At 39.7% G+C, this 24,341-nt stretch overlaps 2 protein-coding genes across 5 annotated transcripts; both read left to right on the top strand.

Moving 5' to 3' along the window:
- Positions 1-361: 361 nt before the first annotated feature.
- On the top strand, positions 362-7,451 carry taf15 (TAF15 RNA polymerase II, TATA box binding protein (TBP)-associated factor). 4 transcript variants are annotated; one of them, XM_041995590.1, is made up of 16 exons: positions 362-523; positions 1,204-1,228; positions 1,438-1,471; positions 1,569-1,692; positions 1,928-1,982; positions 2,129-2,304; positions 2,409-2,583; positions 4,593-4,627; positions 5,156-5,188; positions 5,274-5,383; positions 5,469-5,598; positions 5,678-5,777; positions 5,875-5,940; positions 6,030-6,121; positions 6,281-6,428; positions 7,032-7,451. In XM_041995590.1, exons 1-16 carry the CDS (start codon positions 514-516, stop codon positions 7,069-7,071), a joined length of 1,353 nt encoding a protein of 450 aa, XP_041851524.1. In that variant the 5' UTR covers positions 362-513; the 3' UTR covers positions 7,072-7,451. The 4 variants fall into 4 exon arrangements, with proteins under 4 accessions (XP_041851524.1, XP_041851523.1, XP_041851521.1 ...); XM_041995587.1 differs by having other exon boundaries at positions 363-523; positions 5,678-5,773; positions 5,874-5,940; XM_041995588.1 differs by having other exon boundaries at positions 363-523; positions 6,030-6,116; positions 6,279-6,428.
- A 128-nt stretch (positions 7,452-7,579) lies between these two features.
- mmp28 (matrix metallopeptidase 28) lies at positions 7,580-24,311 on the top strand. Its single transcript, XM_041995586.1, has 8 exons — positions 7,580-7,848; positions 8,961-9,037; positions 9,646-9,833; positions 16,088-16,309; positions 17,391-17,636; positions 21,616-21,765; positions 21,914-22,081; positions 22,595-24,311. The coding sequence occupies exons 1-8, from the start codon at positions 7,708-7,710 to the stop codon at positions 22,987-22,989; spliced, it is 1,587 nt and encodes a 528-aa protein (XP_041851520.1). The 5' UTR covers positions 7,580-7,707; the 3' UTR covers positions 22,990-24,311.
- Positions 24,312-24,341: the final 30 nt, after the last annotated feature.

The following is a 24,341-nucleotide window of genomic DNA, read 5'->3' as shown; positions in this document are numbered from 1 at the left end:
TATATATTTTTTGTAATCAAAGCGGAACTCGAAAATACAACTTATAGTCTGCTGAGCAGATAGGCAAAGAAAGTGGTTGGAATTTAATGTAACAGTTCAGTCCTGATAGGCTGTCTAAAGGAAATCTTACACAGAGCAAGAAGCACGTTAGTATAATCAGATACCCCCCCCCCCCAAAAAAAAAAATAAATAAATAAATAAAATAAATAAAAATAACAACCCAATAATAATTTAACTGACAGCGTAGTTTTGTGACGTTTCATTGTTACCAATATGAACAGGTAGGTGGCGATAGTGTGTTAATATGTTACTTAGTAAAAGGAGTTGTAGAGCAGCCTGCAGACAGAAGAAGAAGAAGAAAAACTAGCTGCTAAAGGGAAGTGCTGCAGCGTGTTCGGTTCAGTCCTGTGGCGCTGCGTAGTTTTAACCAGCGCTTTCTGTTTTTTTAAAATCAGCCATTCACAGGAACCAAACTGCTTCAAGTTTAAAGCTAGCTACATCAAACAATACAACATGGCTACCGGTAAGTCAAGATGGTTATTACATGTCGTCTACTTGTTTGTTTTTCGTTTGAACAATGAACGCTGCGGCTTTTAGCTAGGGAACCGCGAGGCCAGTAAAGGGGCGCCGTCTATTTAATGGAGGAAGTCTCCAATCTTAACAGTTTTGTTTTGTTTTTTTTTATTTATTTTATTATTTTTTTTACTATTTTTATTCATTTAGCTTTTGTCTCTTATAAATAACGTATTGTAAATGTTAAAACGTGCGTAACAGACTTGAGATTTTGTTGCGGATAGAAAACCACGCAGAAACTATTTAGCTAGCCAACTTGAAAGCGTCTTTGTTTATACCACTCCCATTGTTTCTCCTGCTGAATGAAATTTTACAGTTGCTACAAAACTACGTGATTATTTGTAGGAAGATCTTGACAGTGTTCATGCTCTAGAGTTCTGTTGTAACGTAAAATCTGATTAGGGAAGAGCAAATTATGTAGCTTTCAATATGTAGTCTGACCCAGTGCTGAATCAACCGCCATTTTCTCCTGGTCTGCCTGGCGACAGGCCTGTTAGCGTGTTCCTGGCCTACTTCACTGACCTACTTTAGCTGCATGGTCATCCTCATCTTAAACACTATTTAACAAACATTCATTGCATATTTTGGACAACTCTTTTATGCTGATTTTCTGCTTTGTTTTTCTTTTAGATTCAGGCTACGGTGCCCCACCAAGGTAACTTACTGTCAAACGAGGATTTTTAAGCTGATTGATATAAACATAAAACTACTTGAGCTGATAACTTTAATTTATGTATTTTAATTTTTTGTGATGAATTATAAAGTTGGATTTGCATGTATATTATATTATAAAGCCCAATTATCTATCTGAGACTATTGTCTGAATGTACTGAAATCTTGGAGCTAAATGTTTTGTTTCTGCAGCTACAGCGCATATGGCGGTCAGCAGGGTGGACAGGTGAGGCATTTTCCAAAACACATTTCAGTGAACACAGTCCAGTTTTTATGTAAATTTTTTTTATATAACTTTTGTAAATTATGTATTTTTGTGACAGGGTTATGGACAAGGAACTGGTGGCACTGGCACTGGCACAGGCAATGGCAGTGGAGGAGGCGGCGGCGGCGGCTCTTACGGGGGACAGAATTTTGGTAGTTATGGACAGCAAGGTGGAGTGCAAGGTACTTTTTTTCTTTCTTCCCCTCCTTAAACAGGAAAGGTATGTGTACAAGTACATTTTGGGTTTATTCTGTGATGGTACAAGATGGTAAGATGATTATTTATTTTATTTATTTGATGTTAGTTTTGGATCCATGAGACCCCGATTGGGGGGGAAAAAAAATTGTGAAAAACTTTGTTTGGGAGGAATTGTGGGGGAAACTAAACAAGAGGGTGAATTTTCTTTATTTTTGACAGATAATTATGGCCAGTCTCAACAGAGCTACAGTAGTTATGGCCAAGACTCATCTGGGTAAGCGTATATCATGTTATTCTGTGACTTGGTGTGGCATCCACGTGTCCCTCTCTGCTTTCTGTCATGCCTGGAAAGATTATTTTCAGAATTCTTGTGCTTTTACTGATAAACATTTTAAAATTCTTATGTTTTTTTAAATCGAGGTATGGTGACAAGTCATCCTATGGCCAACAAGGATCTGCGTCTTATGGCCAAAGCTCGTATGGACAACAAAGTTCTTATGGTGGCCAGGGGCAAGGAGACACCTATGGACAGGGTAGCAGTGGATATGGTAGTGGCCAAGGGCAAGGAAGCAGTGGTTATGGGAGATGGAGTGAAGGTACACATAACTGGATCAGTATAAAACCTCTATCCATAGCTAGATGAGGTTATTTAGCCATAGCCTAACTTGGTTGTTATGTGGTAATTCTTTCTTTTCATCAGGTGAAGGCGGTGGTCAGGGTGGGAGGTTTGGGCGTGACCAGGGAGACCGTTCAGAAGGAGGAGGATTTAGAGGCCGTGGTGGCGGAGGCTATGAACGTGGTGGTTTTGACCGCAGCGGTGGATTTGACCGTGGTGGCTATGATCGCGGTGGCAGAGGAGGACCTCCTGGTATGGGGTAAGTTGCACAGTGCCACTGCCCCCAAGGTACCTCTATATATTCACATATAAGAAGAAACTTGTCACTCAGCACATTCTCACTCAATTGCAAACCATCCACATAGGTGGATTTTCCATTACTCATCTGCTTTCTGCTCCAGCACCCCCACTGGTAATATTTTATTATTTTTGTTCAAATCTTGATTCATCAGATGTTGTCATCGACCACAAATGTTTAATCCCCCTAATTATCCCCTATGTACTCCAGGTGCATGCACCTGTCAGAGTATTGCCTTCTTTGTTTTTTCCAGAAACTTAGGTTTTGCTTTAGTTGATCAAATCAAGATAAAGTGCCGATTTAGACGAGTTGTTTTAATACTGCAAGGGTCATGATCAGAAGGTCTTTAAGTAAAGGAATAAACGATCATGTCAACCTAGAGAGCGTCTTGAAAGGCACCAAGGACCTGGATCTGCAAGGTTACCACCCCAGGTATTTTAAAGGTTTGGACCAGTCTGCAACACCAGTTGCTTTTTTCACCCCCTTGTTAGGAATTCTATGTAGTATTCCAAGACCGGGAAGTGTTGGGGAAAATGTTGACAGTTTTTTTTTGTAAGGGGTCATGGAAGTTATTTTTCCATTGCATGGTAAAACTCAACTCTTTTCTACTACACTGCAGTCGATATCCAATCAATGTATCCAGAATAAGCTGATTTTCATCACATCGTGTAAATCTGCAATGACAAAGCCAGGATGCGAAACGTCCCTGATTGTGTACTCATTGCGCTCCATGTGATCGGATTTAAATGTTTGACATCTTTTCTAGTGTGCACTACTTATCTCACTTCCCCTCTGGAGAGGAATTTTTTAATAAGTAAATTTGTACTGTCAGTTTTTAACTATACTCAAAGATTAACCACACACACAAAGATATTTGTCCATTCCCACATATTTGTAAAAGTGTGCATGACGTTGTGGGAGCAGCAGGGTTTCAGTGCAGTTACGGCCATGAGAATCCTAGGCTGAAGTAGCAAACACTGCTACCTAAAAACAAAAAAGGACCAAAATTTGAGCAAATTACACCATGTAATGGAAAAAGGTGCTGTTTTTTGGGGGGCTTTGCCAGTAAAAGTTGCACTTAGGTTTGGGGGTAAATGGCAAAAAAAAAAAAAACTTTTTTGGGGGGGGGGGCAGGGTGCATGCAATCTCCTTTTCTAGAGCTTGACTTTAGTACAATATGAATGCATCACAGCTTGTACAGCTAAGTGAAATAGGGGAGCCAGCGGGCACAACAGTGCGTCCTCTGTTAATGTAACGGCAAAGGGATTTCTTAGACCTCTGCTAATTTTGAAGGACATTATTTTGAGTTTAGTTCTTTTCACGTTTTTCGTAAGTTAAATCTACAGCCAGTTTTTGTATACTTTTGATCTTTGGTGACAAAGGTTTGAAGGGTAGAAACCCCACTACACTGATCAGATTTGGAGCCACATCTATTAGCTTTTTCACATTTCACAGGTTTCATTCAAGTGTTGTGTATTTGACAATGGCGAACATGTGTACTGTGTTAACATGGATCTACATTTTATACTACAGGTGTTCAGAGTGAATGAACTAAAACTTGGACCTCAATTAAAGGATCTCATAAATGCACTCGCTGGAAGATTGCTCATTGGTTGCTGTGCCCCTTAACATCAATTTGGCTTCTCATTTAAAAACAAATTCAGCTGGTTTTTCAGCTTTTGGTATCCAATCTGGCCATGTAAAAAGAAAAATTAAACAAAACAATTTCATTGTGAATGGTGATCCATTGACATGTGATTGTCTTCACTCGTCTGCCTGATTATTCAGAGCTGCCTAGTCGTCTGTTCATTGATCTTTAATGACAAAGACTAACGCATTCCTCGTGTGAGACATTTCCACCATAGTCGCACACCCTGGCAGGAGTGCATACTGGTGTGGATGTAGGGGAGCTTTGAGTTCTCAGTTGGGACAAAGGAAAAGCCATCATATCTCCAATTTTTCCTCTGCAGAGGTGGTGACCGTGGTGGCTACAAAAATTTCGGTGGTAAGTGACGAGCATCAGAACTGTGTCGGTGGGGGAGGAAAAAGCTTGAGTTAGCAGAAAAAGAGGGTTTTAAAGGAAAAAAAGAAACTCAATGAATGCCACCATTTCCATGTCCAGAATCCCAAGGAACTCCACCTAATTCTATTTCTGATAAATGACTTCATATATGGTAAAGAACTTGGAGCTTGAGATGTAAAATAATGGTATTGCTGCATGAAGACAAAGGTGGTTATAAATGACAAAGGTGTTCCCAGGACGAAGGAGGGAAAACTTAAAACTGGAGACATTTTGGTGGTTTTCATTTCTGGTGTAAGCTCAAAAAGAAAAACAACAATTCTGTTCTTGTTGCAAGGTATTGGTATGGGATGCTACGGTATGAGAACACTCATCAGGAAGCTGTAAACATGGACTTTAAGTTTATCATTATGCATTGATAGGGATGAAGTTAATTATTGTGTGAAACTACAGGTGGCTTATAACACTCTTTCGTTAAAGTCTTTTTTTCCCGTCCTGTCCTCTGTTTCACAGGCTCTCGAGACTACGGCTCAAGGGATGAACCAGGTGAGACTTGAAAGCCTTACCGGAGTAAATAAGGATTTGTTCTGATCAGCCCTGATCTCCATATTTAATCATGTCTCTTCCACAGCTGGAGAGCAGGACAACTCTGACAACAACACCATTTTTGTACAAGGACTTGGAGAAGATGCCACAGTTCAGGAAGTCGGGGACTTCTTCAAACAAATTGGCATCATCAAGGTACAGAATGGACTGGTTGTCTAGCCATTAACTTCCTTTCATCGCAATGACTTCATATTACCATTTTTTGGGGGGGTTCTTTTAGGTAAATAAGAAAACTGGTCAGCCAATGATCAACATCTACTCAGACAAGGCCACTGGTCGACCAAAGGGAGAGGCTACTGTGTCGTTTGATGACCCTCCATCAGCTAAGGCAGCTATTGACTGGTTTGATGGTGCGTACACTTAATATATAAAAGAGGGGAAATTAAATTTAGCATTATGTTCCTCACTTATGTCCTGTTGTGATTTCAGGAAAGGAATTCAACGGCAAACCAATCAAAGTATCATTTGCTACTCGCAGAGCTGAGTTCACACAGAGAGGAGGCGGTGGCAGAGGGGGAAGAGGAGGTGGGTATTGGCTAAGTGGTCCCTGGGCTTTGGTGGTGTTTAAAATTTAAGATACCATGTTTACTGTTATGCTGTTGATCACATGCCTTTCTGTGGACAGGTTTTAGGGGTCGTGGTGGAGGACCCAACTTTGACGTTAAGGGAGGAGACTGGCCTTGTCCAAACAGGTTTGTCTTTAACCACTTTTGAAATAAAAAAAATATTAATCTGAACTTGTTTGTATGTGTAATTGACTGTCTAACTTTTCTACCGTCAGCTCCTGTGGCAACATGAATTTTGCACGACGACAGGAGTGTAACAAGTGTGGCGCACCTAAACCAGGAAACGGAGGAGGATTTGGAGGTGGAGGTCAGTCCTTTACTTTGAATCTGGATTTTGTTTTTTTTTTTTGTTTTTTTTTTTTTAAATGGGTGGACATAAAGGCCTGATTACCTTAAGATGAAGAAAACATCACGTATGTGCTGCTCCAACACTAATGACTACACTTTGCTTTTTAATTGTGTACAGATCGCGGAGGCAGAGGTGGTTTTGGTGGCGATAGAGGTGGTGGATTCAGAGGCCGTGGAGGTTTCCGTGGTGGAGACCGTGGAGGCTATGGAGGAGGCGGAAGTGGAGGAGGAGGCGGATTCGGAGGTGGCTACAAAATGGGAGGAAGGTTAGTTTAAAAAGGCTTACATGTGATTCAAATGATTCATTTGTGCTGATGTAGTTGGGCTAAATGACCAGAAGAGGGTGTAGTTGGACTAATGATTAGTTTAGTTTTGACCTGGTTTATAGCTTGTTCAAAGAAAGCTGGTATACTTGGTGTGTATAGTGAGGAACAGTTTTGAGTAAGTTGCAATCATTGCATTCAAAATCTACAAGCATCTCAATGAAAGCCCTTAAATAAGGATGTGTTTGTATTTTTAATCATATGGGTTTAGTGTCCTATGGAGGATTAATTAATTTTTAATACATTTTACAGACTGCAGATAAGAGGAAGAATGCAGATTATCACTGCTTTGCCTTGTATGATATTAAAACTTCTGTGTTTGATTTAGAGCTAAATTTATCCTGCTTTTTTCAGAAAATGTATTTAGAAATTTGGGGCATTGATGGAATTCAGTTATTACCCATTTAGACATTTTAATACGTTGGGGTGTGAGAAGTTGACATAATGTCTTGTGTTCATATGTCAGGTAATCGTTGCCTTAATGGCAAAGGTGGGTGTTTTTAGATTGTGCTGCTATAACGCATCTTTGTCTTTATTTCTCAACAGAGATGAGCGTCGGGATGACAGAAGAGGGCGGCCATACTAAAGGTCATGCAGAGAGGAACCATTCCAGCCCTTAAATTTGCTGAGGGGGGTGGCTTTTGGGAAAAGGATTGGGGGGTGGGGGTAGATCAGACTTTCAGATTTGTCTATTTGTGTAGCTTGTTCATCCTGAGTATTACTGTCATCTGTGCAAAGGATGTGTTGAGCTATTGTGAAGGGGCTGATAGGCATGTGGTCATGGTGTTTTGTTTTTGTTTTTTTATTTTTTGTTTTTTTTCTGTACATCTTTTTATTTTTCTCAGATTCTAGATGCAGATGTAAGTTCGACTTTGAACCATTGTTTTGTATGAATGGAATAAAATATTTTACTTGGGGTTATGTTTCTTTCCAAAATGTTATTAAAGGTGTGAACTTTTCTCAATATTCAGTGTCAGTTTGTACATGTCTTGGTGTAATTTGTATTTGTACAGCGTGCACAGCGCTATTGATATTTTTGCCTTGAGCTGGCGTGCGGGCGGTCAGAGGGGCGGTGCTAGTGTTCCTCCTCCTCCTGTACTTCTCCGGGCGGTTGAATGATCTCAGTGCTGGCAGGGATGGAGACAGACTATAAGCTACGTGCTCGCTGTCGCTGACATCAATGAAAGTCAACGATGAGGACAGCCGCGGGAGCTGAGGAGAAATGCGCGGTGTGGTGACTGTATCTTTATCCCGAAATGAACCACCGACCTCCGGACGCGACATGAGAGTCTGGATCCTGACTGTAACAGCACTTGTCGCCGCTCACACCGCCCGGGTATCGCCGCAGTTCGTGGACCCAGAGGTACTCCTGTCTGAGCAGATCTCATCAAGTGTGCAGAGGACATGATTCCCGAAACTCAAGTTTTCTAAACTAGGGAAAGCTTTTGGCTGTCACAAGAGGAGAAATCTTTATACCATAACTGCCCATAAAAATCTTGCACGTGTTTTTGTTTTTTTTTTCCCCTTCAATTCTGGCCTGACCTCGGACCATTGTGTAAATAACTGACAATTTGTGCATGATAGACCATTTTTAAGCAAACGAAAACACGTCATTAATGCTTGTAAAAGGGCTTAAATTTAAGTAGATAATACGAACATTAACTGATTTAACCTGCGATTAAATGCAAAAGTAAAAGTCAGCCATCATTTGAATATATTTAAGCTATAAAAAAGATATCTCCTATTTACTTTAAGGCTGAAGAAACTTAATATCCTAATTATCTACATATGTCTTGGTAGCTGTCTCAGAGAAGATGTCCCATATAATATCAGTATGTACAATTTATTCAGCTTTGCCATCCAAGAACAAAGTCCTTTTGGCATTTTTAAGCATTTAATGGGACAAAGGAATATGTTTTTGCTGCATGCTTGTATTTGCTGAAACTTATCCCACGAATATGATTGCCACCCCAACTAACCCAACATCTGTAATCACAGCTGTGGCTTTTGTTATCTGAACATGAAACCTGCTGCAATGTATATCAAACTGGGAGTAATTTTAAACCACAAGCAACACCTGTTGCCATGTACCCTGTTGGTTCATTTTTAAAGTATTTCACTGGTATTAAACTCTAGAATAACTCTTGATTTGCATCTTGACATGAAATTCTTTCTGGATAATACCTATGAATTTAAGTGACACCCCAGGGCTTTTCTTTGTTGTATAGGTGGTCCACATGTACGCACTGTAACCTGCAGCAGATATAAAACAAGCTTAACTATCTTTACTCTTTTATGCGTTTTATGAGCTGTATGCCTCGGGTTTTACCAAAGCACAATCTTATTAAAAATGCAATGCAGTAAAATCTGCACATCTCTATTCAAAATTTCACGATTGCAAATCCAAATTTGAATAGCTTTGCTCCTGAGATTGTCTTTTATGTGACAGATTAACATGCATGACTGCTGTTGCAGGATTTTCTGGAAAAGTACGGCTACCTCCATCATGACCACTACATCCACAATGCAGCGGAGGTGCAGTCAGCCATCCGGTGGGTAATGACAAGGTTCACTTACTGATGGATGGAAATCACAGTAGGGGATTTTAGGTCCACATCATGTTTATTTCACCTGCAACCATGGTGAGTCAGAGCTGCTGGTCATGTTTAGTGTGTTCATCAGGGGGAAGGGTGAGCTTACTGTGGGACAAGCCTCAGGGCTCAATGACAGCGCAGGTCTATAAAACACACCCTCATTTCTCCACCGGGAAACATCTCCTGAACCCTTTCTGAACCATCCTGGAATTTCAGGAACCTTGCCCTCTGGCTCAGCTACTGACTGTCCTGTAAACTGGGAACCGACTAAAAAACTTTTTACTGAAAGACTGCGTGCAGCTGCTACTTGTATAATATGACTAAATGATCACCACTAGTATGCGATGGGAGGAGATGCTGCATTTATCCCTGTGATGAGCTTCTGCCTAGTCTGCATTTTTATAGCTTAAAATTAAAGGACTAATAATGTATCAGCTTAATAACCATCCATCTTCTACCCACCCTCTTCCGTCTGAAAACCAGAACTGACATCCATCCACTTGAATGAAATAAACCACATTCCACGTCTTCATTCAGTGTTGATCAGCACTTTACTTTCTCTGCAGAGAGTTCCAGTGGCTGTCCCGTCTACCTGTCACAGGGCAGCTTGACGGCGCCACCCTGAAGCAGATGGCAGAGCCTCGCTGCGGCGTGTCAGATGAAGGCAGCCAGCAGGTCTGGGCACAGAGAGTAAACGTCATCTTTACTGGGAAGAAGCGACTGCTCCATCGCAGGAGGCGCTCTGCTGCAAAAGGTATGTGAATAACGAGAAGAGTGCTCAAACAAAATGTTTATGTGCATAACTCTGTGTTTGGATGAAGATAAACCTACTAATATCTCTCACTTATCGCTTGTACCTGGAGATGTTTTTGTGTACTTTTGGGGTCTTAAAGAGCCAAAGGGTATCTGGGAGGATCCACTTTAATAAAACAAAGCACTAAAAAGAGTTGAGGGTAGTAATTAAAATTAATGACGTGTCAGCCTGGGCAATTCATGCTTTCAGCAGCAATTTCACATAATGTTCTCTTAATAAAAATGGGTTTAAAAACATCTTGCGGGGAGTTGCACATCATTGCATTTTTGTGTCCAGTTGAAAAGTGGTAAGAAGACAGCAGGCATATATTTGATTAGATTGAAACATTTAAAAAAAAAGAAATGTAATGCCTAAAAGAAATTCTTGAACATCTCAAAACAATCAGGTTAATTGGAAACAAGGACTGGGTGTAAGAAGGGAAAATTTTCCTCAGTATAAAACTTCACATGTGAGACAAAATGCTGTCCATGAGTTTGGGGATGCATCACTATTTTGTGTGTGTGTTTGTTAACAGGTTTGTACATGCTTATCTTGTGGTGAGAAAACTTTTTTTTTTTTTGTTTTTTTTTTTAGTCAGAAAACCCTTTTAACACTGTTGGTCATTTTGCAACTCATGATTTGATGTATCTATTTTTTCCCAAACAACATCATTACAAAACATCCTGAAGCTTCAGCTCCAGATACCAGTTTAAACTTCCTTAGTCTGAGCAAACTCCCGTAGAAATCCTCTGAATGATTCTACACTTCTGCCCCGTTCCTTGTGACTGTCACTGGGACTCTGTAGTGGGACTGTTGCAAATGATTATCACAATGTTCTGCTTTGATCAGTCGCTGGTGAGATTTGCAGACTGAACTGGCTAAAGACTGAAGGATGGAGTGTTTAAAGGAAATTCAAAGCCTCTCCTACCTCAGGGTATTTTATAAAAAATCTCCAATTATTACTGTTTTTTTTTATTTAATTTTTTTATCTAGTACGAACATGTGAATCACATTCTGAATTACAACATGATTAAGGTATCTACCAGTGTTTTCAGTCTGTATTAACCAACTTTTATGGCTCCATTTAGACACAAAGGACGTCTTTCTTTAATGAGCATAAATGTGTTTTTGTAGATTGCTGCCTCCAGCTTTAAGATTTAACCTTTTTGTCTCTCTGTCCCTTAAAGCTTCTCTGGACAATAAAACTATGATGAATGACTGTAATGCATTTAAAAGATAATTTGTTTTTACATAAATCTGGACACTTTTACAATGTTTTTGTGTCCTTTTTGTTGCCATTTTCCCCATCCTTGCTGTGAATGATCATCCCCAGCATCCCAGTGACAGCACCAGGAGCACACACTCTTGGACTCCGTCCTCTCTGTGTGCTCGTGCCTCCAGCTTTATGAGGTGTCAAGCTTCTGCATTCCTGCATGTCACTGACAAAGTTGGCTAATGTTCAGGGAATGCAGTGGCGGCTGATGTTTGCCGCTGCCTCTTCATGTCAGTACCTGACATGTTCCCTCTGGTTAACACATTCAGGACTGACACACTGGATTGTGTTGTTTGCCAGACTGGTTGGCTGTTAGTGGTCTGATACCATGCTGGCTGAATAGATGCATACCTTGCTGAATGACTGGCTGTTTGGATGGTTTTTCTCTTGATTGTCTTTAAGAAAATGGCTCTGTGTCATTATTTTAGACCTAGACATGTATCATGTGACTCTAACACAAAGAAACGAGTAGATTGTGTTACAACCCCAGGGCACGCTTCTCATAGATATGGCTTCGTGTATCCCCTGATGGAGTTTAACAGTGTAATTATGATGCTGCTCTACAGCACAGCAACAACCGTAAGCACCATTCTGCTCTTTGTTTTTAAGAAACAGCAGATTGAATAACCTTTGTTATTGTGACGCCATAAATGGACTGATACTATTCACTTGTCAGCCGCAGCTATTTAAACAATACTTAAGACAAACTAGTAAATATCGTCTTACATTAGTTAAGTATATTCAAGATAAATGTATGGACCAGCTTTTCTAAACCATATGAGTCTTTGAACTGTTCTACAGATGACTGTAGACCGGCTTCACAAGTGACTTGATGCGTCTGCAAACATTCAGGTCTCACTATAATGGTGAGATTTCTGGCTTTTACTTTGTTGTGGTTTTAACATTAAAGGATGAAGTTGTGCACATATGTTTAACCCTTTCTTCTTTGGGTCCAAAAAACATCTACCTCAGTTATTTATTTGTGTAACGGAAGGAATTTCTGGAAGATGCAATTGTTTTTCGTTAAAGGTACTCAATGAGTGTAAGAGATTATAAGTCCTTGTTGATGTAATACTATAAATGTTTATGCTTTCTCTATAACAGAAGAGTCCCCAGAATAGAACCTAGTGGAGCTCCATATTGTTGTGGTTGAGCATCTTGAATGCAGCATTAAGGTCCAGTTAAACAAAGACAAAGGGCATTGCAGTTGGCTGTGGTTAAGTTGATGTTATTAGTTACTTCAACGAGAGCAGTTGAAAGTGTTATAGAGAACATGATGGAACATAATACAGTTTCATGCTGAGACAGGAGCACCATTTTGTAAGGAATACTTTTGTGTTACGTCTATTGACAGTTACTGTTGCCTGGTTAGATTCAGTTTTTTTAATAGCTAAAAACTGACAAATCTAATTGGAAGGGAAGAGATGGAAAAAGAAGAGAAAAATTTAATTGCACAGCTGAATGTGTGATCTGTTAATGAACAAGCTGACATTCTGCAAAAAAATATTAAAACAAAGGAATTGGGATAGTTCAAATTACCTTTAGTGATGTGTTATTCTAGTGGGTCATATGCAGTGGATTTTATGAGTCACTATATTGAAAATAGAGATATGTGTTCATAATGAAACCCATTGAAAATGTGCTTGTCAAATATGCAGTGGATAAAATATGTTTAATGGTTATTTATGAAGATTAAAAATGGACTGATTTGGCATTTTGGAGGCCGATCCAAGAGTGTGTAGAAACAAAAGGCCATCTTCTAAACAAACCAGCGTGTGACATCAGCTTAACATTTTCTGTTCCACCAGCAGATCAGAGTTAGTTCGATGGCTATTTAATCAGATACTTGTTAAAACCACAACCATTTTCAATTGAACATGAGAGATATTTCCACATACAATCACACAGCAGCAACATGATGCTATAAAGTCTAGAGGTTGCACCCAAATTTTTACTTATTCTAATATCATTGCAAGCTTTAAGAAAAGACATTTCAGGCACATGTCCACCACCTCAGTTTAACATCTTTCTTTGCTCTTAAAATACCTTTAATCCAGAATGTCCATGACTTGAGCTCATCACTTAAAAGTGACCTTGACAGCTGATGCTGACTACTAAATGAAGCCTGCAGCTACAGCAACACAGAGACGAGTAAGTCTGGTTAACTCTCAGCTGGGCTACATTGCCATTTTGTTTAGCGTGAGCTTCCAGGAAACTGAAAACAGACCTCAACCTGTGGAATCTGATGGTTGTTTCCACTGATATTTACAGAACATGCCACTACCCTTGTCTATGATAAGTATTTTAGGTGCTGTACATGTGTGTATTGGTCAGAGGTCTCCACATATTTATCTGTGCACTGAAAGCTCTTGAACCCTTTCTAGCCAGTTTAAGCTAACAGCAGCATATGCACAGTCTGGAGCAACAGTTAGTTAAGAAGATGAGCAACAGGAGCATAGTTGACAAAAAATTGTTTGTCGAAGCAAAATGTAATTTTCCTCTATTCCATCTGCAGTTAGCCACTTTTCATTCTACATTAGTCTTCTTTGTGCTTTCTTGGTGACCAGACAAAGCACGTCACATAATGTGTCCTTGAGCTATTTGAAATCGTGATGAGCATTTTTATACACTGGTTGGTCTTGCATGCTGAGACATCTTTCGTGTGCCGAGCAGTCTGTTAGCACCAGTAACAAACAAAATATATCTGCACCTCCACAAACAATAACTTCAGTTATCAGATGGTCTCAGTCCCTTCTGCACTCCTGCTATAGAGGGCATCATGTTAATTGCTTCCATAAGGGAAGTCTTGGAATGTCTTGTGTATCGGACTTCCTGGCTTTTCCACCGTCCTCGTGGGACCTGTTGTTCTGCGGCCGTCTGAGATGGAGAGAAGGCGTCTAAGATCTGCTCAGGATGCAGATCTAGACACATTGTGCGGTAATAGACCTAATTGTGGAGCTTGGTTGGGAAAGTGTAAAAGTGACCCACAGCTTCTATTCTTCTAAGATGACTTCCACAACCAGCACCAAAAGCAGTAAACTTCATTTGGCTTCATGTTTGATGTCGCTGCCTTTCTGTTGTTACTTATCTATGCCTGCCTTGAATGTAAACCTAATGCATACTTCTGATGTTTTGTGGGAACACTTCTGTTACAAAAAAATGCTCAACATCAAGTATATAACACAGCCGTTATCGCCGAGGCTAAACCTCTGTTTGTGTGTTTACTCACAGAGAAACACACACCGATGTCATTGCCAAACCCATGCCTTAATGGCTCCAGATATCCAGATATTTTTGAGTCTCTGGGGTGCTGTTTGGGCCTCTTAGTATGTAGTACATAACTCTTGTGTATCGTTCACATCTCCTCTCTGCTGTGCATTATTTAAACAAGTGCTAATGGCATCAAAATAACTCAAATCTTGAGCCTAAAGTTGTCTGCAAGCTGTAGGAGGCTATAGGACTAAGCAGAAGTGTGTAATGTGTGCAGACCTCCCACATGCATTTGGTCTATTTAAAAACATTTTGACATCTGTAAATGTGTTTGATTTGTGTTGCCACTTTTCAGAAGAACATCAACTCTGAAAATATACAAAACCTTGACGGCTCGTTGCAGGTTTATGGAGAAGCTGACAGATTATCTCATTGAAAGTTTCAGTGCAGGTCTTTTTTTTTTTCAGAAAGGCTCTGAATAGCTTTGTTGTTAACAATTTTAAGCAATGCAAAGACACACCATTCCTTTCGTGTAATATTTTTGTTAGGTCACTGAGTGGATTCAAATGTGAGAAGTCTGGGACGTGTAATTATGCCTAAGCAATGAAATCACCGACATGTGTTGAGGTAAACTGTTTAGTCGAGCACGCTCTCAGAGAGGTTGTTAATTTGTCCAACTGTAAGCAGACGTGGTTAACATCCTATCATTTTGGCTCAGCCGGCTGGATTCTCTGTGGCTTTGCTTCAAAGAAGCACAGCTGAACATGGGTTATCTGACAAGTGAATACAAGATACAAACCAGCAACCCTTAAAGAACCTTTTGACTTTATCATGGCTCTTACAAGATTATTTTAAGAACCTATAAGAATTATCATGAATATGGTGAAATTTTGTGAGAAGGACTCCAGGGAAAATGTTGGAAATGGAAGAGTTATCCTTTTTTGGAGTTTATGAATAATGATTTAACTGGTTAATAATATTAACAAAGACTCTTTTCTTTATCCTATTACCAGTGTTTTACAAATGCACCCACATTGTACATCTGATATCAATTCAAAGTTGCATAAAACTTTCAAAAAGTAATGTTGAATGACAACAAATTGAGAATTAATCATAAAATGCGGTTAAAGAAAATTCTCCACATAAGGTATTTTACCTAAAGTACATAGATTTACTGCACCCTGTGTGCCTTAAGCGTTTTTGCTTAAAAATGTCATTGAACTAATTATTAGAGCAAGTTACTACATATTTTAATAGTTATTTCAGCTTTCAAACAATTGACATTATATTATGAACGTTTGATCAAATTGATGAGAGAAATGTTGAAATTGCAGTTTTGTACCGCATCTGTGATCAGTGAAAGTAAAAATAGGTACAGCATGTGCCTTCTGATCAGTGACTGACTGAGCAGCACTAAACTGTGTGAGAAAGATCATATCAGCGTCTCCTTGAAAATGCTCCAAATGTTATTGTACTGTGGAGGTGGAGAGGTGTTCTCTTTGCTTATTTCTTCTCAGTGTCTTTTAAGTCAGATTTTCTGGATCTTGTTTCATACTATTACAAGAAATGAATTAAGTGATGAAAAGCTGGAAGTGTGCTCTTTTGGCAGCTTTCCCTTTTATCTGCCGATGTGATTTTATCTGAAGCTACACTGGCTTTGGGTTTATGATTAATAAGATTGTGCTCTTCACGGCTGCATGTCTCTGTTTGTGTCTCTGTGGGTGTTCTGCAGCTGAGAAGTGGTACAAACGCCATCTAACCTACCAGATAGTGAACTGGCCTCGCCACCTGTCTCTGGGCTCTGTGCGGCTGGCGGTGCATGCTGCCTTCCAGCTGTGGAGCAACGTGTCGGGCCTGGTCTTCCAGGAGGCCCCTGAAGGGACCGCAGACATCCGGCTGGCCTTTTATGAGGGGGATCACAATGACGGGGTCAGCAACGCTTTTGATGGACCAGGTCAGGGTCATCACACACTTTTTCAAGTTATTACTGGTGTGTCTGATCATATCTGTGTTTACATTTATGAGGCCTTGCTTTTCAGGCTCATCAGATATTTAACAAGACTAAATTAAAACGAGTTGACTCCTTTTAATGCTTCCTCCCACCATACTGAAGAAAGGACAGGTTGTTGAAGTTTTATTGGTTCTTTGTAATGATGGTCTGGGATTGATATAATGATTTATAGTTCGCTCTCTGATCTGTTGTTGGACAAATTGATAATCACACTTTCTTAATTTTTATCATCACTTTTTTATGATTTATTGCACAAAATAATCTGGTTTCTGTGAATAATCGGAGCAGTTGGCTACAGCTGTGTAAATACGAGCAGGTTATTTAATGTAAAGTCATGCAGATGGTGGAATGAGTGAGGGATCTTTACTGATAATACTAAATGAGGGAATTTAAGTGATTTTTCACTGTTGAATTTACAAAGCCGTTTAGCAAAGGGTTTACAATTTATGTTATTTGTGTGGCAAAAAAAGAAAGTATTTGGTGATAATATACATCAGTTGGGTTCAAGTGGAAATCAGTTCTTTCATTCGTCTAATAACTTAATATTTTAATTTGCTGTTGCAGAGATGACATAATATGGCTCTAAGTAGAGGTTTCTAATGCTTTCTTTTGCTTGTGACACAGCAACATCTACCTGAAATAAAAGAACAACATGGGAACTACGTTATAAACAATAAAAAAGTATATCACATGACAAATGAATATTGTAAAACAATAAGAAAAAATATATATTAGAGAGAATAAAAATGAGAGAAAAGTTACAGGGCAAACTAGAGATCAGCTGTTGTTTTCCCAAATTCAAAGCTTTAAAAATAAACCTCAACATTATTATTTTAGTAGTTTAGTTTAGTAGTTTTTATTTTATTATTATCTGTGTTAGTTTGTCCCTTTTTAATGAATAAATAAAAAAAAATAAATAAACAACTTACAGGCTACTGTAGGAACCATCACATATGTTGCTGAATGTTATAACACGCTGTATGACACTGTGTGGGGAGAATAAAAATGTCTCGCGTTCATTCAGGGGGAACCCTGGCTCACGCCTTCCTGCCTCGCCGAGGCGAAGCCCATTTCGACATGGCAGAGAGGTGGACACTAAACGGACACAAGGGCCACAACTTGTTTATGGTGACTGCCCACGAGATCGGACACACTCTGGGACTGGAGCACTCCCCTGTGCGACACTCTCTCATGTCACCGTACTACAGGAAACTGGGCCGGAGCCTGGTTCTGAGCTGGGATGACATCATCGCGGTGCAGCAGCTGTACGGTGAGAAGATTCACAATGTGGGATGTGGGGCATGAGTTAATCAGCAGGTTCAAACATTTCCAGGCTAAACTTTAAAAAGCTGATCAGGGGGAGGAGGTGTTAAATGTAGCCGCTTTACTGAATAGAGATATTTTATCACTTTAAGCTCAGATGGACGTTGTAGAGGTGGCAAAAAGGATCAGTTTGTTTGGCCTCAGGAAAATAGGTTTCAGCTTAGAATGAATCAACACTGGAGTGTGTGGAGCCACCTGTGTGAATTTGTGAGCTTAATGAAACCAGACTGTCATTGAGGAAACCCAGATGTAGAGTCATTTCTTTGCTCTGTTGTCCATTATCAGGGGCTGTGGTGTGGAGCTGTGAAAAGGTCAGAAAACTGCAAACAGACTGAGAATCAACAGGGGAGTGAAGACTATTAAAAGTCTCAACAGATCATACAGTGCTACACTTGTCCTGCAGTGAATCCACTCACAACACCCTCTCTTTATGCTTTTCCTTGAGTTTAGCTTTGCTCTATAGAGTCTGCTCTATCAGCTTTCATTGAGGGTAGCAGAAGTAGCTTGAGCGCCACAATAACACACTCAAGGGTTTGTTTGTGGTGTATGCATGTCATTATTATCCAGTGTCTCTCACAGTGTTCAGCTGGGAGCTGCTGTCAGGTCTGTTGTGATGGATTATATGTGTAGTTGCAGAGTGTGGGAGCATTACTTTATGACTCTGTGTACAATAGTTTCTGTTTACTGTGAATCTTCTGCGCCTTCTGGCATGTGTAAGGCAGGTTTCCACATGTGCCGCTCTGCAGAGTTTGCTTATATTTTTTTTTTTTCCATCTGCATAGAAACCGATTTCACAGCAACAGTTGCAAGATATGTGTATAAGTAGTTTTCACCAAACAAAGCTTCTCAACCACCTGTGTTATCAAGTAGTTCTTTGAATCTAAAAGAAGCAAGAAGTCTTTTCTCGCCTTTGACCCTGAACCTCAGGTGTACAGCAGCTGCTGAGGGCCCGTGAAAACACTCAGTGCTCTGCAGGAATGTTTGCATGGCTGCAGGACAGTCACACAATCATTTGGTTAATTCAGCTCTGAACTTGAGATTCAGCCCAGCAGAAACTCACAAGCAGGGCAAGTCCAGGTGCCTCCCTCATTGTCTGAGGAGTTCCATCTGCTCTGCCTCTGGAAATATTTTGTCCTCAGCTTCCGTAAATGGTATTAACTATCTTCCCTTATTCACTCTGGATTGCCTAATGACTTGACCACATATTGAATTAACTGCTGCAAGAGAGCAGCAATTAGTGCAGGCAATTAGTTTTAGCCTCTCTTTGAGTTGCTTGTGTTTTTTTCCTTCACACTGGAAGACTCTGATTGCACTTTTTGCTGCTTGACAAGTAGGGATTCTTTCACTGGCACCCGGGTGGAGTTTCTCCCATGTACTTATCAACATGATTTCAACCCTGTGGCAGTAATTTCTGAAGACTGCAGCTGCTCCCACATAAATGTCAAGCAGCTCCACAGGCGGATACAGACATGAGCAGCAGCTGACAGGACTGCTGGCACTGCGATAAAGCTCCATCTGCTTAAAGGCAGAAGCTTTAGCCAGAGGTTTGTGTGGGGGAAAACCACTCCTGTTGCTTTGGGATGCTGCTGTTGTGTGATTTGATGAGAAGCACATGTGAGGCATATATATACACTACCGTTCAAAAGTTTCAGGGTCACTTCCCTATTGAATCCCATGGCAAAGTGACCCCAAACTTTTGAACGGTAGTATGTATGTATATATATATATATATATATATATATATATATATATATATATATATATATATATATAATTAATCCTGAAAGCAAGGCACAGAATAACAGGTTTTCAGACAACTTTTGAGTCCTTACAGTACTGAATTCTCTGCAGAGCAATGCTGTAAACATGTGGTGCATTATGACACAAAAATTAAGAATATTACAAAAACGAATGGCAAAACATTCAGTTGTTTCATATTTATATGTTACCCTTGTTCTGTTTTCAATGTAATACATTGCATTCAGCTTTTAGTTATAATTTAAATACCATTCCAAACTTTTCTCTTAATAGGAGTTATACTTCATATTTAATTTTACTTGTAATAAGAAAAGACCGTTTCTTTTTAATTAAAATCTTAATCTCATCAAAGCAAACTATTTAATTGGGCAAAGGTTCAGCTAATTTGTCAGAACAGGTTGTAATATTTAATTACAGCCTTTTCCCTTGTGTACATCACATTTAGATGCAGAAAGTGACTAAAACGTGAACAAAATGTTGAATTTCTTCATTTTTGGAACGTTATACTACTTCATACTTGCACTCTTGCAGAGGAAAAAATATGCTACAGCTTTAGCTAATTAACCTACATAGTCTGATTGTTCAATGAAATATGATAATTTATGCAAATTGAGCTCCACATCAGTCAGCTCATGTGTTGACTCATCAGGTAAAAGGCAGAATGCAGGACTTAGATGGAGTATTCTTTGTGTTGTAATTTAAATTTGTTCACAAGCGAATCCTCCAGCACTGGTGCAAAAGGAAGGAGGTGAAGTCAGCCATGCAGCCTTTATCTCTATAGTGTTATCCGCTGTGGTGTGTGTGTGTGTGTATCTATTTTTCCTGCAGTCTTCCTCTAGTCCATGGGTGTGCTGATTTTATCCCCTTTCAACACAAATGTTTGTTCAGCTCCTTGCAAACCAAATGGCTGTAATCATGTCTAAAGCGCCATCATTTACTCTTAGCCTACAGTCTGGTCGGTCCTCCCTTTTGTTCTTTATTCTTTTGAGCTCATTCACCAGTAGATGTGTACGCACTCTCGGGCTAAAGACAATAAAAACACTTTTGCTTTTATGCTTAATAAAACTAACTGAATGACTTTTTTAGGATTCTAGTGTGTGTTCTATCTAATGTCTTCTGTTTATTTCCTGTGCTGCGTAATGTCATCCATCAGTATACATGAACCCAGCCACATCCTGTGAAGGATAATTTCAATGTTAACATTTTCCAGGTCTTGTTTTAGAAGAAATTCCAACTGTTTGTCTTTCCATTTGTTCCCATGCTGGCTAAATTAGAAAACACTTGCTTTTGGCATGCAAGGAAAACGAGAGTTGTTCTGTGACATGCTGACTGTCAGCTTTATTTGTGCACTGCAGGTTTTAAATATCTATTACCAAGGCATAACAAATTGATTGTAAATGTAACCTTTGAATCACAACAGCCCCTGTACATGGGGACGCATCAGATACATGCTGTACAGAATATCTTTGCACATGCTAGGAAGCTCCGATCCTAACATGCAGTGTATCAAAATCACAGGGAGAAACTCAGCTAAGCTATTCTACCAAGTATCAGCCAAAGAGTAGCAAACAAAACAAATGAAATTACAAAATGTCTTGTATTTGCTGTGTTTTATTCTATCTAAAAAACAAACACTGCTAATGTGTTCTGCTATGACTGCCTTTGGCAGAAATGAATCATGAAGGTCCTGCTAGTTTCCATGAAGATTCAGGAGGTTTTATAGTGAAATATTTATTCTTCCTTTGATATACTAAAATGGGGTTCACTTCTTTCTGGATGTTTCTAAGGTGAGAGTCTCCTGACTCTGACCATTACTAGAAATCGATAATCAAAATCAGTCAATGGTTTCCTGAGATCTTTACCTGCATAACACCTCTATTAAAAATGCTCTGGTTCACTTATATAACTTGTATTTTGTATTTTTCTGACCCTTACACAGTAACATATATGCTGATTCTGACACTTACGTAGCAATCTTGCATGTGTTAGCTTTCTTTTGAGACCAAGAGTATACGTACTGCCCTTGTACTTGTGAAGATACACTTTGGCTAATTTCACACAGGAGGCAGAAAAAAATAGACCTTGTCAAGAAAAGATAAAGCAAAAGCTATTTTGACACATTTTATTATCTGTTCCTTTGAGTTGATTTTATTTGTTGTATTGATCAGGTAAGCCATTGGGTGATCGCCCCGTGAGGTTGCCAGGTCAGGTTCTGCATGCTGCGCTGCAGGAGTGGGAGTTCACAGAGCTTCAAAAACAGCACGAGACCACCGGGCTGCCTCTCTACTGCCAGGGTGTCTTTGATGCCATCACCATAGGTGAGGTCCAAAAACATTGCTGCCAAAAAAGGATTTTGTCATATCCATTCTCACTGATAAGGAAAGAAAGCTGCAGAAGCATCACAGATATGAAGAATAAACTTAAGCTTCTTAAATTCACGAGGTGGATTTGTTTGTTTGTGTCCAGATCAGAATGAGACTGTGCTGGTGTTTCGTGGAAGTGTGTACTGGACAATATCGGCTGAAGGAAGTGTGAACGGACCACTCTCGCTACGTCAGCGCTGGTCTGACCTCCCTCAGGCCATCGAGGCTGCTGCCTTCTCCCCACTGGACTCCAAGTGGTATTTTTTCAAAGGTGCTGCGTCACTGGGCACATTCGTGGAACTTGGCTTAACATATAAGTTAAAACCCTGAAATAGATGCTTGTGGGTTGTTTTAAGGAACAAAGTGGTATTTAAGGATCATGCCTGCACTGAGGCTTCAGCGGTTTTAATGAGCTTCACCTTTGTGCTAAAGGCTAATACAGTGTTTGAAGTAGATGCCAAATTTCACACTGAGAGCCAAAAAAACTGAAAATCTAATCAAGATTCTCTTATCTCCAAAGATAAAAGTTTTATGTTAAGAACTGATCTCTACTGAAGTATAATGTATTCACCATACATCATTCCCTGCTCTCATATGTAGAGGCTGCATTTCCATAAGACACTGAAACAGAAGCAGTCTGTCTGCCTCCTGTCGTCTACTGGGGCTTAGATTTTTATTTATTTAAAGAGAAGATGGTATCTTTATCTTTAAGGTTAAAAGAGCCAATAAACTCTGGTGACTCAAGTTTTAGCATTAAATAAGTGTCTGTCTCGTGTTAATGCAGGAAAGCGGATATGGCGTTACACAGGCAGAGTGTTGGACCACAGCTTCCCCAGGAAGAGCAGTGAGCTGGGCCTGCCTCGTCACCCAGACTGCGCCTTCTATTACGCTCCTTTGGGCCACATGGTGCTCTTCAAGGGCTCCCGCTACTTTGTGCTTGACCTTAAAACTTTGCGCCAGGAGCCCTACTACCCCCGTAAACTGACAGATTGGACCGGTGTGCCACAGGGGACCAACGGGGCGCTGACTCGTCGAGACGGGCGCCTTTACCTCTTCAAACATCAGCGGTTCTGGAGATTTGACCCAGTGAAAGTGCGAGTCACCAGAGAAGGCCGGTGGGCGAAGGATCTGAGCTGGACTGGTTGCAGTAACATTCCTCAGAGCAACAACATCCTTTGACCAGCAGGGGGAGCTGTGAGATTAAAAGTGCAATTTGTTGATTTGCTGTGTGTTATGGAGCTGCTGAGCTGTCTCAGCATGAACCTGAACTGAGCTGATGTTGCAGCTCAAACTAGTTTGACACAAATTGATTTAAATGTTTTAAAGCACATTCAGTATTTATACTACTGAGCAATTAATATTATTTTATGTATTCATATTGTATGTATGTGTAATTACTATCTTATTAATTAGTTTAGATACTGATTTAATAAGATTAAATAGTACTAGCTCTATGCTTTGAAAACTATATTTTTTTCTTTTACACACTGACAAAAAACCCCAACATTTTTTAGTAATACAAGGAGTGTTTTCTTTTATCTTTGCTTCTGCAATTAAATATAAGGTTCAACGTGTGATTGTTCGTTCTCTCTGAACAAGTAGCAGTAGCAAAAAGCTTGTGTAAGAAATTATTAGGCATGTCACTATTCTGCTAATGTAAAAAATTCTGCATGTTTTCTGACATCAAACAGAAAACATACAGACATCAAACAAATAATTGGATTTGATCATTTTTAAAAACACCAAGAAGTGAAGCTGTAGCCTAAGAAGTGATTAGTGCTTCACACTGAGGTAAGCATAATTATACTGCAACGTATATAGAGCAGATGGAAATTTGTTGGATCGGGTGGTTCAGGTATGAGTTGCCATCAACAAGGATGGACTAGTTGAGTTTTTTTATGCGTGTGTTTATAATAAAGTCCCAAACCAGCAGCCAGTCTCTAGAGGTTAAAGCGACAGTCCTATGATGACTATGCAGAATGATGCTCCATCACATACATTCACCTGACTGATCTCTAAATCAAACATCAGACTGACAGTGAGGGAAGACGATGCATTGAACAGCAATGTAAAGTTTTAGTTTCTGCTGGAGCTTATGCTGATCATGATTAACCGCTTGAGCTGGAAAAATATCTTGCTGCATCTTATAATTCTGCTCAGGACTCTGATGTTTCGAGAACTGTCCCCATTCACATCCGTGAGAGCAAAACAACGTAATTTTGTTCTCGCAGCCTCAAGAACAAGAAAAAAGTTCTCACTTCTCGCAGAGTGTGTAACAGCCTATGAAGCTAGCTCATGTTTCCTTTGTGTAATATTTGCATTTGAAGCTCAATAACACGAGGAAAATGAATCTATGTGACTTTTGGGACACAAAGTCTTTATAATTTTTAAATAATATATTTATTTTATTCATTTGAATTTTAATTCCCACCCCCCATGTACAACAGACACTTTGGAGAGCAGCCCAACATGTAAAGCTGTTAAACTGCATGTAATCAAACTAGCACTGTTATATTGCAGAATTTAACAGT

This window comes from Melanotaenia boesemani, chromosome 9, assembly GCF_017639745.1.
Source record: "Melanotaenia boesemani isolate fMelBoe1 chromosome 9, fMelBoe1.pri, whole genome shotgun sequence".
Lineage (NCBI taxonomy): Eukaryota > Metazoa > Chordata > Actinopteri > Atheriniformes > Melanotaeniidae > Melanotaenia > Melanotaenia boesemani.
The sequence above is the reverse complement of the archived record's forward strand: the minus strand, read 5'-3'. Positions and strand labels throughout refer to the sequence as shown.